At 50.3% G+C, this 13008-nt stretch overlaps 1 protein-coding gene across 1 annotated transcript; it reads right to left on the reverse strand.

Moving 5' to 3' along the window:
• Positions 1-1036: 1036 nt before the first annotated feature.
• Positions 1037-8705, reverse strand: ube2m (ubiquitin conjugating enzyme E2 M). The gene is made up of 6 exons (XM_033645218.2): positions 8442-8705; positions 3658-3752; positions 3507-3545; positions 3283-3386; positions 1790-1853; positions 1037-1201 (listed from the first exon to the last, which is right to left on the reverse strand). The coding sequence occupies exons 1-6, from the start codon at positions 8554-8556 to the stop codon at positions 1061-1063; spliced, it is 558 nt and encodes a 185-aa protein (XP_033501109.1). The 5' UTR covers positions 8557-8705; the 3' UTR covers positions 1037-1060.
• Positions 8706-13008: the final 4303 nt, after the last annotated feature.

Raw genomic sequence — 13008 nt, forward strand, 5'->3', positions numbered from 1 at the left:
TAGTGCTGTTATGAACAAGCCCCTCCCACTGTGCTGACATCACTGTAGCTACAGGTGTGGAGTCACTGCAGCCTGGAAGCTTAGTTCTAGTCTCGCCTTATGGAAACTGTTACGACGTTTTGAGGAGTGTTTATTCTCACCAAGACTCAAAGCCCCTCCTAATCTTACCAACAAGCCCCTCCCACTCCATCAGGCCCCTATTGCTATGGTAACAAGCCCCTCCCCTCGTTGTGCTAACTAAAGACACAACTATGTTTATGGCATCAGGAGGAACTATTTCTTGGCAAATAATATCCAAGCGTAGTGACCTCCTGAAGTCTCATGGGCGCTGCATGGTTGCTAGGCGCTGTTAAGCTGTCAGGGTAACCAGCCGTGTACCCGGAGACGCCCTGCACAGAAATCCTGTTGAAACGGACAAAGTTTAAGTTTGTAAGTTTGGAGTTTGCTGCCATGTAACAACGAACCAACGGCGGCGAGATGGAGGGGGGCGTGTCCTTCTGACCGCCTGCCAGATGTAGGCATCTTCGCCTCACAAAAAATAAAAAATAAAAGAAAATCATGTGGGTATCATCATCGCCATCATCATCATCGACTCACCCAAGCAACATTCACTAATCACCCACACCCGCCTCCTCCTCCTCCCCCCTTCCTCCCCCTCCCCCCATCTTCTATCATCATCACCCTCGGCCGCCGCTCACTGTCGGCCATCTTTTTCAGTCCAGTTCTGGTGTATGTTGTGTATCGGCGTCCCCCTGTGGCGTGTAAACGGTTGAACGTTGCGTCTTGGAAGTAAAACAGAGAGAAATATGGGAGGAGGGGGGAGGAGGGGGGGATGACAGGAGGAGGAGGTGGAGGGGGGGAGCTTCTTTGTCTTCTTTTGTTTTAAAACAGAAAAGCGTCTTCTGGCGTGCTGCTTTCTGTCGCCGCAGCTCCTGCTTCTGCCAACGAGCAGGACTGAGGAGTAAAAGGGGGAGGGAGGGGGGAGGCAGAGGGGGAGCAGGAGGTGAGGAGGAGTGTAGGGGGAGGGGTGGGGGAGTTTGGAGGATCATGGGACGCCGAGTTATTTAAGACACCTCTCGAAGTAGGTGGCGCCCACGTAGCCTCCCCTCAGAGAGCGATAGACGTTCTGCTCAAAGAGCCGCCGGTTCATCTGCAGGACTTCTGCCGCCTCCTTGTTCAACGGGTCCTCAGGGTTAGGCTCCTGGAGGGGGAGGGGGGGCAGGAGGGCAGGGGAGGAGGTGGGAGGAGGCACATGAAGTTACAGGATTAGCTTGTGTAAATGGATCCACTGGACGAACTGCAGAACATTATGATTCCTTAACTTTCCTGCACCCTGCTGAGCTTCTTCATGTTCCTCTACTGTGGTCATTTGCTTTCTCTCATTAGCATCGTTAGCTTAAACGTACAGCATATGAAGCTGATCAGTGAACACTTGTTGAACTAGTCGAACTCTGACATTTCAAACTGTGTCTCATGGCTGCCCCCCCGAAAAGTCCATGAATCAAAACTTCAGCGGAGACAAGTCGGTAACTTGTCGGTCAAATCTCTGCACTTTCTATTTTTTCACTGCGTGATCGAACAACATGATGACGTCACAAACACTGATGCTAAACATCACCTGTGTTTATTATTGATCTTAAATATTGCACATGACGATCTGTCAGTCACATGACCTACACCTGTTGTTGAGAGTGACCCCAAATCTGCAACAGTGAAAACAGACTTTAACTAAAACATCCAGTAACATGTTAAACAGTGAACTGAGTGTGTGTGTGTGTGGTGAACTCACTAGAAATAGATACTGTAGACCGTAGATGATAGAGTTTATTGTCAACACAGGCTTCCAGTCCTCTCTGTGGACGACAAGAACCAAACAGTTACAAAAGCCCCTTTTACACTGCCAGATTTTCGGTGAATGTTGGGCCGTTTTGCCGGCAAGCTGCGAGCGTTTAGACACAGAGCCGGGTTGGCGAGTTGATCCAAGGTGCCCAATTTTCCGCCTCGTAGGGTAGACATATTGGTAGAACCCTTTTTGGTTTAAACAGAACGAGGCAGCCTTCTGCCATAGGAGGAGCTGTTGATGACGCTGCATGTGCGAGCCACTGGCGGTGGATAAACAGGAAACAGCTGATAGCAGGAATTAGCGAGCAGCTAATAGCAAGAGGGAAACACAAACCTGACAGACACTGTAAAGGCCCTGACGCACCAAGCTGACGGTGGACCGTTGACCAAAGTCGGGCCGTCTGCGAGTGTCCGTCGCCCTAGTTTTTGCGGTGTGTGGAGCTTGTCGGTGAGAGAGATCACTCTGATTGGCTGTTCAGGTTTTATTTCCTTGCCCCTGTAGCGAGTGAATCTGCCTGTAGTGAAACCGGGGCTAACCGGTGCTTCCTCCTCAGGCTCCACTTCACTCAGCTGCCCCACAGACCCGCTGCTTCTTCACACTTTAACCTGAATAACAAACCGGAGCTAGCTGGGAGCGGCTAGCGGAGCGTTAGCTGCAGCGTGAGCGGAGGGAAGCACAGCCAGTTAGCCTCCGCTAGTCTCTGAGCTAGCCCCGGCTCTCCGTTTGGATCCAACCGGAGCACCGAGCCCTGGTTTGTTATTCAGGTTAAAGTGGGAAGAAGCAGCGGGTTTATCGGGCAGCTGAGTGAAGTGGAGCCTGAGGAGGAAACACCGGGACCGTCTGGATGTAATAGTCCGTGGAGGTGCTGCGGTGCTCGGCTGCACAGATAGGAAACCCCTCGGCTGACAGGATGTACCACTCTCTCACTCCGCTCTCTCTCACGCAGGCGCAGAACGTACGTGCTACTTGGCCGTCGGATGTAGTCCGTGTAGTGTGTTCAAATGCAACTGACACAGGGCGACGTGAGGCGACGTGAGGCGACGTGAGGTGATGTAGACGACGCAACAGTTGGCTTTCGTCACCGCTAGTTCTTTGATGTCGGTTTGGTGTGTCCGCACCTTAAAGATGAGCAACTGGGGAAACAAGGAATTGCGCGCCTTCCTTGTCCTCGCAAACGAAGAGGCCATTAACCGTCAGATGACGGGGACGGTGAAGAACGGGCCGACTTATGAGAGAATCGCCGATGGACTGACCAGCCGCGGCTTCCCTCCCACGTCACTGGTTACGTCACACGCTGAGCTACATGTTTTGTTACTTGCTCACGCCCCCCATTGCCCCGAAAAAGGCGTGTGACATCATCAATGAGTGCGAGGACCTCGAGTTCAGATTATTTCTTAAATTAAGACTGAGATTTGAAGTTACTGACGGCGTGCACACACCTTAAGATATTTAGGCAGACGTTTCCTTCCAGGTCAATGTTGGGGTGATACACCATCGTCTCACACTTTACCTTGGGGGGGTCGTGGGGGTAACCCTGTCCTACCTGGAAACACACAGATGTTACAAATCAGATTTATTAAGACATCTGGATTGAAAACAACCAGAGTGCTGCACAGTAAAATACAGAGGGACAGAGGGGACAGAGGGGACAGGTGTTTCTCACCTTAAAGCTGAAGACAAATTTTCCTCCTTTGTAAAAACCCTGTAAGACAGACACAGATGTTACTCATTGTTCTTCTGATGATACGTCACTGAAACGTGATTCGTCCTGGACAGAATCACACACACACACACACACACACACACACACACACCTCGTCTGGTGAGATGATGAGTCTGAAGTTAAGGAGGTCATCGTCATCAGGGAAGTTGATCTCACAGGTCTTTGGCAGGTTCAACTCATTGATGTCTGAAACAAGAACAAACAGAGACACGTCAGGTAACATCAGGTGACATCATCACTGTCAGCAGGGGACGTTCTGTCAGTGTCAGAGATCTCACACATAATCTGACCCCTGACCTTACTCTGAGCCTAAACCCCGACCAGTCCTGACCTGTCATGTTTAACCTGATTCTTGATGTTTACTATGGACGACCATCAGAGAGCCTGAGACCGACTGATGCCAACGTGAGCTTCATGTCTGTGTGTTCACATCTCACTGAGCGATGAAGAGGAAGAGGAGGAAGATGCAAACAGCAGCAGTGGGGCACAAAGTGAACTTAAACCAGTGTTGATAAAATCCTGATGATAGTTCACAACTCCAGATGCCTCGTGTAAAACACAATGAGTAAAATAAAGGAAACTAACGTTGCTCTGAAGAGAACCTCAGTCAGCGGCGACGACAGGTTCAAGGTTCGCCAGGATACGACCTCGATCACACAGGAAGTGCTTTAAGAGCTGCAGGCGACTTTTTGTGACAGTTACTAATGAGAATGAAACTTTCTGTGTTGCTACGCGCCTGGTGTTTCTGCGCTCAATGCACCTGGTGTTTTTGCCCGAGCACTCTGAACCCCTCGAGCTGGAAAACGCAGAGCAGAAAAGCGCCTCACGTCATCTCCCCATAATAAGACGGTAGTTTGAGGCCTCGATCCCACAGAGAGTGTTCTGCAGGCTGCAAAACACGAAGCGCACCACATTGCTTTTAAAAAAATGAAATGCCACTCATAAAAAACACTTGCTGCGCCTTTTTATTGTTGCCAGGCAACCACGCCATCACCTCCTCACCCTAACCTTTTCATGTGATAAATCTACAGTTTGTGTATCCTGCAGTAATCAGTGTGTAGCTGCTGCCATGTTGAGGCAGAGGGTGCTGTCTGTAGCTCTGGTTGAGGGTGAGAGGCTGTCAGCAGATAAACAGAGATCTGTGTGGGTACATGAGACCCTAAAAAAGAGGCTGGATCATGGGGAGTACCACCAGTTGGTCCAGGAGCTTCTCCTCCATCATGGACGTTTACAGTACTGCACTGTCTTGTTGTCATGACCACCACAGAAGCCCCGCCTCTCAAATCATCCCATGGGGGACAATGGGGAAAAAAGTGGAGATGGCGTTGAGCGCTTTTCTGCTCCGTTCAGAGTGCTCTGGCAAAAACACAAGGCGCTTAGAGCGCAAAAACACCAGGCGCGTAGCAACGCAAAAAGCTTCATTCTCATTAGAGTTGTACTGATACCGATACCAGTATCAGAAATGCCTCCGATACTGCCTAAAATGTGGTATTGGGTATCGGCGAGTACAGCCTATGACCAATCCGATACCATGTAATACCTCACGTCATTACACATGCACACGATACAGGCAAACCAAACAGAAACGGAGCAGAGTTTAAAAAGCATTCTACTGTAGCCTTTAAATTGTCTTTTTACCAAATTGTGTGGCTGCACTTTAATCTGTGTCTTGATCTGTGTCAACACTGGATAATAATAATAAAATGTTTTATGGCATTCATTCTACTATTATGTATTTATTTCTTATTTTTTACACAGAGTTTTAGGAGTTGAGACATACAACAATTCGTATCCCATCCTTTTTTATTTTACGCGCTGGTATCGGATCGGTACTCGGTATCGGCAGATACCTAAGGTTCAGGAATCGGGATCGGGTAGGAAAAAGTGGTATCAGTACATCTCCAATTCTCATAAGTAACTGTCACAAAAAGTCGCCTCCAGCTGCTGAAACACTTCCTTTGATTGAGACCTTAACCAGCCAAAATAAACGGCAGACTGATTTCACGGAAGGTTAGGGTAGGCAGGTGATGAGGTTGTTGCCAGGCAACAATTCAAAGATGCAGCGAGACTTTTTTTTACTGTTGGCATTCAATTAAAAAAAACAAAAACAAAAGTAAGTGCAGTGCATGTGTGTGATCGGGGCCTGTGTGTGTGATCGAGGCCTGTCTGTGTGATCGAGGCCTGTCTGTGTGATCGGGGCCTGTGTGTGCGATCGGGGCCTGTGTGTGTGATCGGGGCCTGTCTGGGCCTGTCTGTGTGATCAGGGCCTGTCTGGGCCTGTCTGTGTGATCGGGGCCTGTCTGGGCCTGTCTGTGTGATCAGGGCCTGTCTGGGCCTGTCTGTGTGATCGGGGCCTGTCTGGGCCTGTCTGTGTGATCGGGGCCTGTCTGGGCCTGTCTGTGTGATCAGGGCCTGTCTGTGTGATCAGGGCCTGTCTGGGCCTGTCTGTGTGATCAGGGCTTGTCTGTGTGATCGGGGCCTGTGTGTGTGATCGGGGCCTGTCTGTGTGATCAGGGCCTGTCTGGGCCTGTCTGGGCCTGTCTGTGTGATCAGGGCCTGTCTGGGCCTGTCTGTGTGATCAGGGCCTGTCTGTGTGATCAGGGCTTGTCTGTGTGATCGGGCCCTGTCTGTGTGATCGGGGCCTGTCTGGGCCTGTCTGTGTGATCAGGGCTTGTCTGTGTGATCGGGGCCTGTCTGTGTGATCGGGGCCTGTCTGGGCCTGTCTGTGTGATCAGGGCCTGTGTGTGTGATCGGGGCCTGTGTGTGTGATCGGGGCCTGTCTGTGTGATCGGGGCCTGTCTGGGCCTGTCTGTGTGATCGGGGCCTGTCTGTGTGATTGGGGCCTGTCTGGGCCTGTCTGTGCGATCAGGGCTTGTCTGTGTGATCGGGGCCTGTCTGTGTGATCGGGGCCTGTCTGGGCCTGTCTGTGTGATCAGGGCCTGTGTGTGTGTGATCGGGGCCTGTGTGTGTGATCAGGGCCTGTGTGTGTGATCGGGGCCTGTGTGTGTGATCGGGGCCTGTCTGTGTGATCGGGGCCTGTGTGTGTGATCGGGGCCTGTCTGTGTGATCGGGGCCTGTCTGTGTGATCGGGGCCTGTCTGGGCCTGTCTGTGTGATCAGGGCTTGTCTGTGTGATCGGGGCCTGTCTGTGTGATCGGGGCCTGTCTGGGCCTGTCTGTGTGATCAGGGCCTGTGTGTGTGATCGGGGCCTGTGTGTGTGATCGGGGCCTGTGTGTGTGATCGGGGCCTGTCTGTGTGATCGGGGCCTGTGTGTGTGATCGGGGCCTGTGTGTGTGATCGGGGCCTGTCTGTGTGATCAGGGCCTGTGTGTGTGATCGGGGCTTGTCTGTGTGATCGGGGCCTGTGTGTGTGATTGGGGCCTGTCTGTGTGATCGGGGCCTGTCTGTGTGATCAGGGCCTGTGTGTGTGATCGGGGCCTGTGTGTATGATCGGGGCCTGTGTGTGTGATTGGGGCCTGTCTGTGTGATCAGGGCCTGTCTGGGCCTGTCTGTGTGATCAGGGCCTGTGTGTGTGATCGGGGCTTGTCTGTGTGATCGGGGCCTGTCTGTGTGATCGGGGCCTGTCTGGGCCTGTCTGTGTGATCAGGGCCTGTCTGTGTGATCAGGGCCTGTGTGTGTGATCGGGGCCTGTGTGTGTGATCGGGGCCTGTCTGCGTGATCAGGGCCTGTGTGTGTGATCGGGGCCTGTGTGTGTGATCGGGGCCTGTCTGTGTGATCGGGGCCTGTGTGTGTGATCGGGGCTTGTCTGTGTGATCGGGGCCATCTGTGTGATCGGGGCCTGTCTGGGCCTGTCTGTGTGATCAGGGCCTGTGTGTGTGATCGGGGCCTGTGTGTGTGATCGGGGCCTGTCTGGGCCTGTCTGTGTGATCAGGGCCTGTCTGTGTGATCGGGGCCTGTCTGTGTGATCGGGGTCTGTCTGCGTGATCGGGGCCTGTCTGCGTGATCGAGGCCTGTCTGCGTGATCGGGGCCTGTCTGGGCCTGTCTGGGCCTGTCTGTGTGATCAAGGCCTGTCTGTGTGATCAAGGCCTGTCTGTGTGATCAAGGCCTGTGTGTATGATCGGGGCGTCATGCTGCAGAACCCTAAATGTGAACAGTTTAATGTTGTCGTGTTCATGTTGTGTTACATGTTCTTTATTGTATTCACACAATTACAATACTGAACTAAACTGAGTTACATTCCACCAGTGATAGTCACACCTGCAGCTGCCCACCTTCACCTGTCAGGTGCGTCACCAGGTGTGTTTGAGTCAGCTGGTTCATCACGATGTTGGTCTGTCTGCGTTTTTCATTTTAAAATGAGAACACAACTCAGAGATAAGAAATCAGTCTGGTTTAGATGAGTCAGTGTTGAACAGTGAAAGAATAAAGAAACCAGTTAGCTGGTTAGCTGGTTAACTGGCAGTAAAAGTGTCTCTGACTTGAGTAAAATCTGATGAAACATGAAGAAGTTTGTCACCCTGTGGACAATTAAACACAGAGCTGACACAGCAGGTTAGCCGGTGAGATGCTACCTGCTGTTAGCCCAAAATAAACCAGCCTGGTGGTTAGTAGCTGCTGTGACGTGTGAGCTGGTTAGTTAGCAGCGAGATGCGGGTTTATGTGTATTTCAGTGTTAGCTGTGTGCTAACAGGTTAACCTCAACGCGTCTGACTGCCTGTTTTGTTTTCAAACCTAGCACAAGCTAACAGCCGTTAGCTAACAGCACTCTAAGTTAGCATGCTAGCTGTTAGCATGTGTGAGTTTTATAACCGTACAGTGTGTGTTTGTGGTGGTGTTACTCTGCGGGTGATCGGTAACCGGTCAACCCGTGAGGCGGGACCAGCTCACCGGCTCTTGGTGCTGGTAACTAGCCTACCTTTCTGTATCCGGAGCTGGGCCGCGCTAGCTTTTTTCCCCCCGGCTCCTGCTCTGTTTCCTCCGGCAGATTCCTCGTCTTTCTTCTGCTGCTTCAGGGAAAAGAGCTTAATCATCTTCAGTCGTTGGATAAACGGACGCCTGTACGGTGTGTCCCTGCGGTGTGTGCGCTGTGTCTGGGCCGTGTGTGCGTCTAACGGAGAGTCGGTTCAGTCCTAACGGCACCGTGATGTTGGTGGAGCCGGTGCGTCTCAACTAATCACACCGAGGGGAGAGGCTAGCTGAGTTAGCTTAGCATGTCAGCTAGCAGCAGAGGGAGGCCGCCGGAGGAGGAGGAGGAGGAGGAGGAGGAGGAGAGACATCATATTATTATTATTATTATTATTATTACTTTGTTATTATTTTGTTATTATCAATAATATTATTTTCTTCTAACAGCAGCTTATTTTATTTATTTTACCAGTCTTACAGTCAAACAATTTTTAAATAGAAAAAGTAACTAAAATAAAATAACCTTTTTCTTTCTACAAGCCCTACTGTCAAATACATTTTAATAGAAATAAAGAAAAACGAAAAAACAAAACAAAACAAAACAAAAAAACAAACATTTTTTGCACTGGCCCTACTTTCAAATCATTTTCACACAAAAATAAACAATAAATAAATGAAAATAAAAAACTTTTTTTTTTTTTTTTTTTTTAACCAGTTCTACTTTCAAATCATTTTCGACAGTCCATCCTTCTAAAGTTCTCCTGGTGAAAATGAGTTTCTATAGAAGCACCTAAGAGTCTTAACACCTCAGTACAGTGAAAACTACAAATCCCAGCACGTTGTTCTGCGGCCAGCGTATTGTGACGTAATCACGCAGAGGCGGGCGTGTATACTTTCGTTGCCCATATTTTATTTACAGCATTTATTTATTTATTTTCTCTCTTGCTTCCTCTGTAGTCACCTGTGTGATGTAATCAATGCGTGCGGGAAGAGGGCTGTACACATCACAGTCCTCCTCCTCCTCTTCCTCCTCCTCCTCTTCCTCCTCCTCCTCCTCCTCCTCTTCCTCCTCCTCCTCCTCCTCCTCCTCCTCCTCTTCCTCCTCCTCCTCCTCCTCTTCCTCCTCCTCCTCCTCCTCCTCAGGTACAGAGACCCAAAACTAAATGTAACAGCTGACATTTAAAGGTCCAGTGTATCAGATTCAGTGAGGATCACAGATTACAGATTACACATTACAGATTACAGATTACAGTCATCTGAAACTTCTCCTGGTCAGAATTCCTTCAGTGTTGATAATTCATGTTGTAAATGTCAGACAGAAACTGGGACATGTCTTCATGCAGTCTGGGAACTGGTTTACACATTTTGGGAACAAGTTGTGGCTCACACAGGGAAGTGGTCGCTATGACGGTGCCTACGTCACCAAGGTTACGCCTCATGGGGACCAATCAGAATAAGATCACAGCTGCTCCAGTGATCCTCAGATTCACCTCCAGACTTTGAAAAGTGAAAGGAACCCATGTCAGAAATTGTGTCATATGAACACACGTGAGCTCAGGTCAGTGATGAAGGTGAGTGCTTTGAGAGGCGGTGGGCGGGGCTTCTGTTTGCGTCATGTGTGCTGCACAGTAACCATGTGGTGATTGGCTGCACTCTGCTGCTGAGTCACTATTATGGGTGTCAGAATGTGCAGCTACCAGGTGCCTGTTGATAAGTTGAGCTCCAATAACTGTGCTCTCCTGTTGTCCTCATTCATGGACACTTTTTGTGCCACCTAGTGGCAGTAAGCTGACTGGAAGATGACTGAGGTGAATGAGGTGACTGCCTTTGATCCACAGCTGATATGAAAATAATACACGTCTCTAATTTCAAGGCTGAGACAGAATGAGTCTGAAAAACATGAATGTAACACAATACAAAACATAAAACCTCCACCACCTCCATCACCTCCACCACCTCCATCACTTCCACCACCTCCATCACCTCCACCACCTCCATCACCTCCATCACTTCCACAACCTCCATCACTTCCACAACCTCCATCACCTCCACCACCTCCATCACCTCCATCACTTCCACAACCTCCACCACCTCCACCACCTCCATCACTTCCATCACCTCCATCACTTCCACCACCTCCATCACCTCCACCACCTCCATCACTTCCACCACCTCCACAACCTCCACCACCTCCACCACCTCCATCACCTCCACCACCTCCATCACTTCCACCACCTCCATCACCTCCACCACTTCCACAACCTCCATCACCTCCACCACCTCCATCACCTCCATCACTTCCACAACCTCCACCACCTCCACCACCTCCATCACTTCCACCACCTCCATCACCTCCACCACCTCCACCACTTCCACCACCTCCATCACCTCCACCACCTCCATCACCTCCACCACTTCCACAACCTCCATCACCTCCACCACCTCCATCACCTCCATCACTTCCACAACCTCCACCACCTCCACCACTTCCACAACCTCCACCACCTCCATCACCTCCATCACCTCCACCACTTCCACCACCTCCATCACCTCCACCACTTCCACAACCTCCACCACTTCCACAACCTCCACCACCTCCACCACCTCCATCACCTCCATCACCTCCACCACTTCCACAACCTCCACCACCTCCATCACCTCCACCACCTCCATCACCTCCATCACTTCCACCACCTCCACCACCTCCACCACCTCCACCACCTCCATCACCTCCATCACTTCCACAACCTCCACCACCTCCACAACCTCCACCACCTCCACCACCTCCATCACCTCCACCACTTCCACCACCTCCATCACCTCCACCACCTCCATCACCTCCATCACTTCCACAACCTCCACCACCTCCACCACCTCCACCACTTCCACAACCTCCACCACCTCCATCACCTCCACCACTTCCACCACCTCCATCACCTCCACCACTTCCACAACCTCCACCACCTCCACCACTTCCACAACCTCCACCACCTCCATCACCTCCACCACTTCCACAACCTCCACCACCTCCACCACCTCCATCACCTCCATCACCTCCATCACTTCCACCACCTCCACCACCTCCATCACCTCCATCACTTCCATCACTTCCACCACCTCCACCACCTCCATCACCTCCATCACCTCCACCACCTCCATCACTTCCACCACTTCCACCACCTCCATCACTTCCATCACCTCCATCACTTCCACCACTTCCACCACCTCCATCACCTCCACCACTTCCACAACCTCCACCACCTCCATCACCTCCACCACCTCCATCACCTCCATCACTTCCACCACCTCCACCACCTCCATCACCTCCACCACCTCCACCACCTCCACCACTTCCACCACCTCCACCACCTCCATCACCTCCACCACCTCCATCACCTCCATCACCTCCATCAGCTCAACCGCCTCCACCACCTCCATCATGCCTACATCATGTCTTCATCATGCCTACATCATGCATACATCATGCCTACATCATGTCTACATCATGTCTTCATCATGCCAACATCATGCCTACATCATGTCTTCATCATGCCTACATCATGCCTACATCGGGTCTACATCAAGTCTACATCATGTCTTCATCATGTCTTCATCATGCCTACATCGTGTCTACATCATGTCTACATCATGTCTTCATCATGTCTTCATCATGCCTACATCGTGTCTACATTGTGGCTACATTATGTCTACATCATGTCTTCATCATGCCTACATTGTGTCTACATCATGTCTACATCATGTCCATCATGCCTCCATCGTGTCTACATCATGCCTACATCATGCCTACATCGTGTCTACATCATGTCTTCATCATGCCTACATCATGCCTACATCATGTCTACATTGTGTCTACATCGTGTCTACATCGTGTCTACATCATGTCTTCATCATGTCTTCATCATGCCTACATCGTGTCTACATCATGTCTACATCATGTCTTCATCATGTCTTCATCATGCCTACATCATGCCTACATCGTGTCTACATCATGTCTTCATCATGTCTTCATCATGCCTACATCATGCCTACATCGTGTCTACATCATGTCTACATCATGTCTTCATCATGTCTTCATCATGCCTACATCGTGTCTACATCATGTCTACATTGTGTCTACATCATGTCTACATTGTGTCTACATCGTGTCTACATCGTGTCTTCATCATGTCTACATCATGTCTTCATCATGTCTTCATCATGTCTTCATCATGCCTACATCGTGTCTACATCATGTCTACATTGTGTCTACATCGTGTCTACATCGTGTCTTCATCATGTCTTCATCATGTCTTCATCATGCCTACATCGTGTCTACATCATGTCTACATCATGTCTTCATCATGTCTTCATCATGCCTACATCATGCCTACATCATGTCTTCATCATGTCTGTATTAAGCTGTTATCTGTTGTCCATCTGACACACCTGCCAATAAAGCATATTGAAATTGGAAAAAAAGACATTGAAAATTAAGGGGGGGGGCAGTGTGTGTGTGTGTGTGTGTGTGTGTGTGTGTGTATGTGAGAGAGAGAGAGAGAGAGAGAGAGAGACAGAGA

The sequence above is a fragment of the Epinephelus lanceolatus genome, chromosome 18 (assembly GCF_041903045.1).
Source record: "Epinephelus lanceolatus isolate andai-2023 chromosome 18, ASM4190304v1, whole genome shotgun sequence".
NCBI lineage: Eukaryota > Metazoa > Chordata > Actinopteri > Perciformes > Serranidae > Epinephelus > Epinephelus lanceolatus.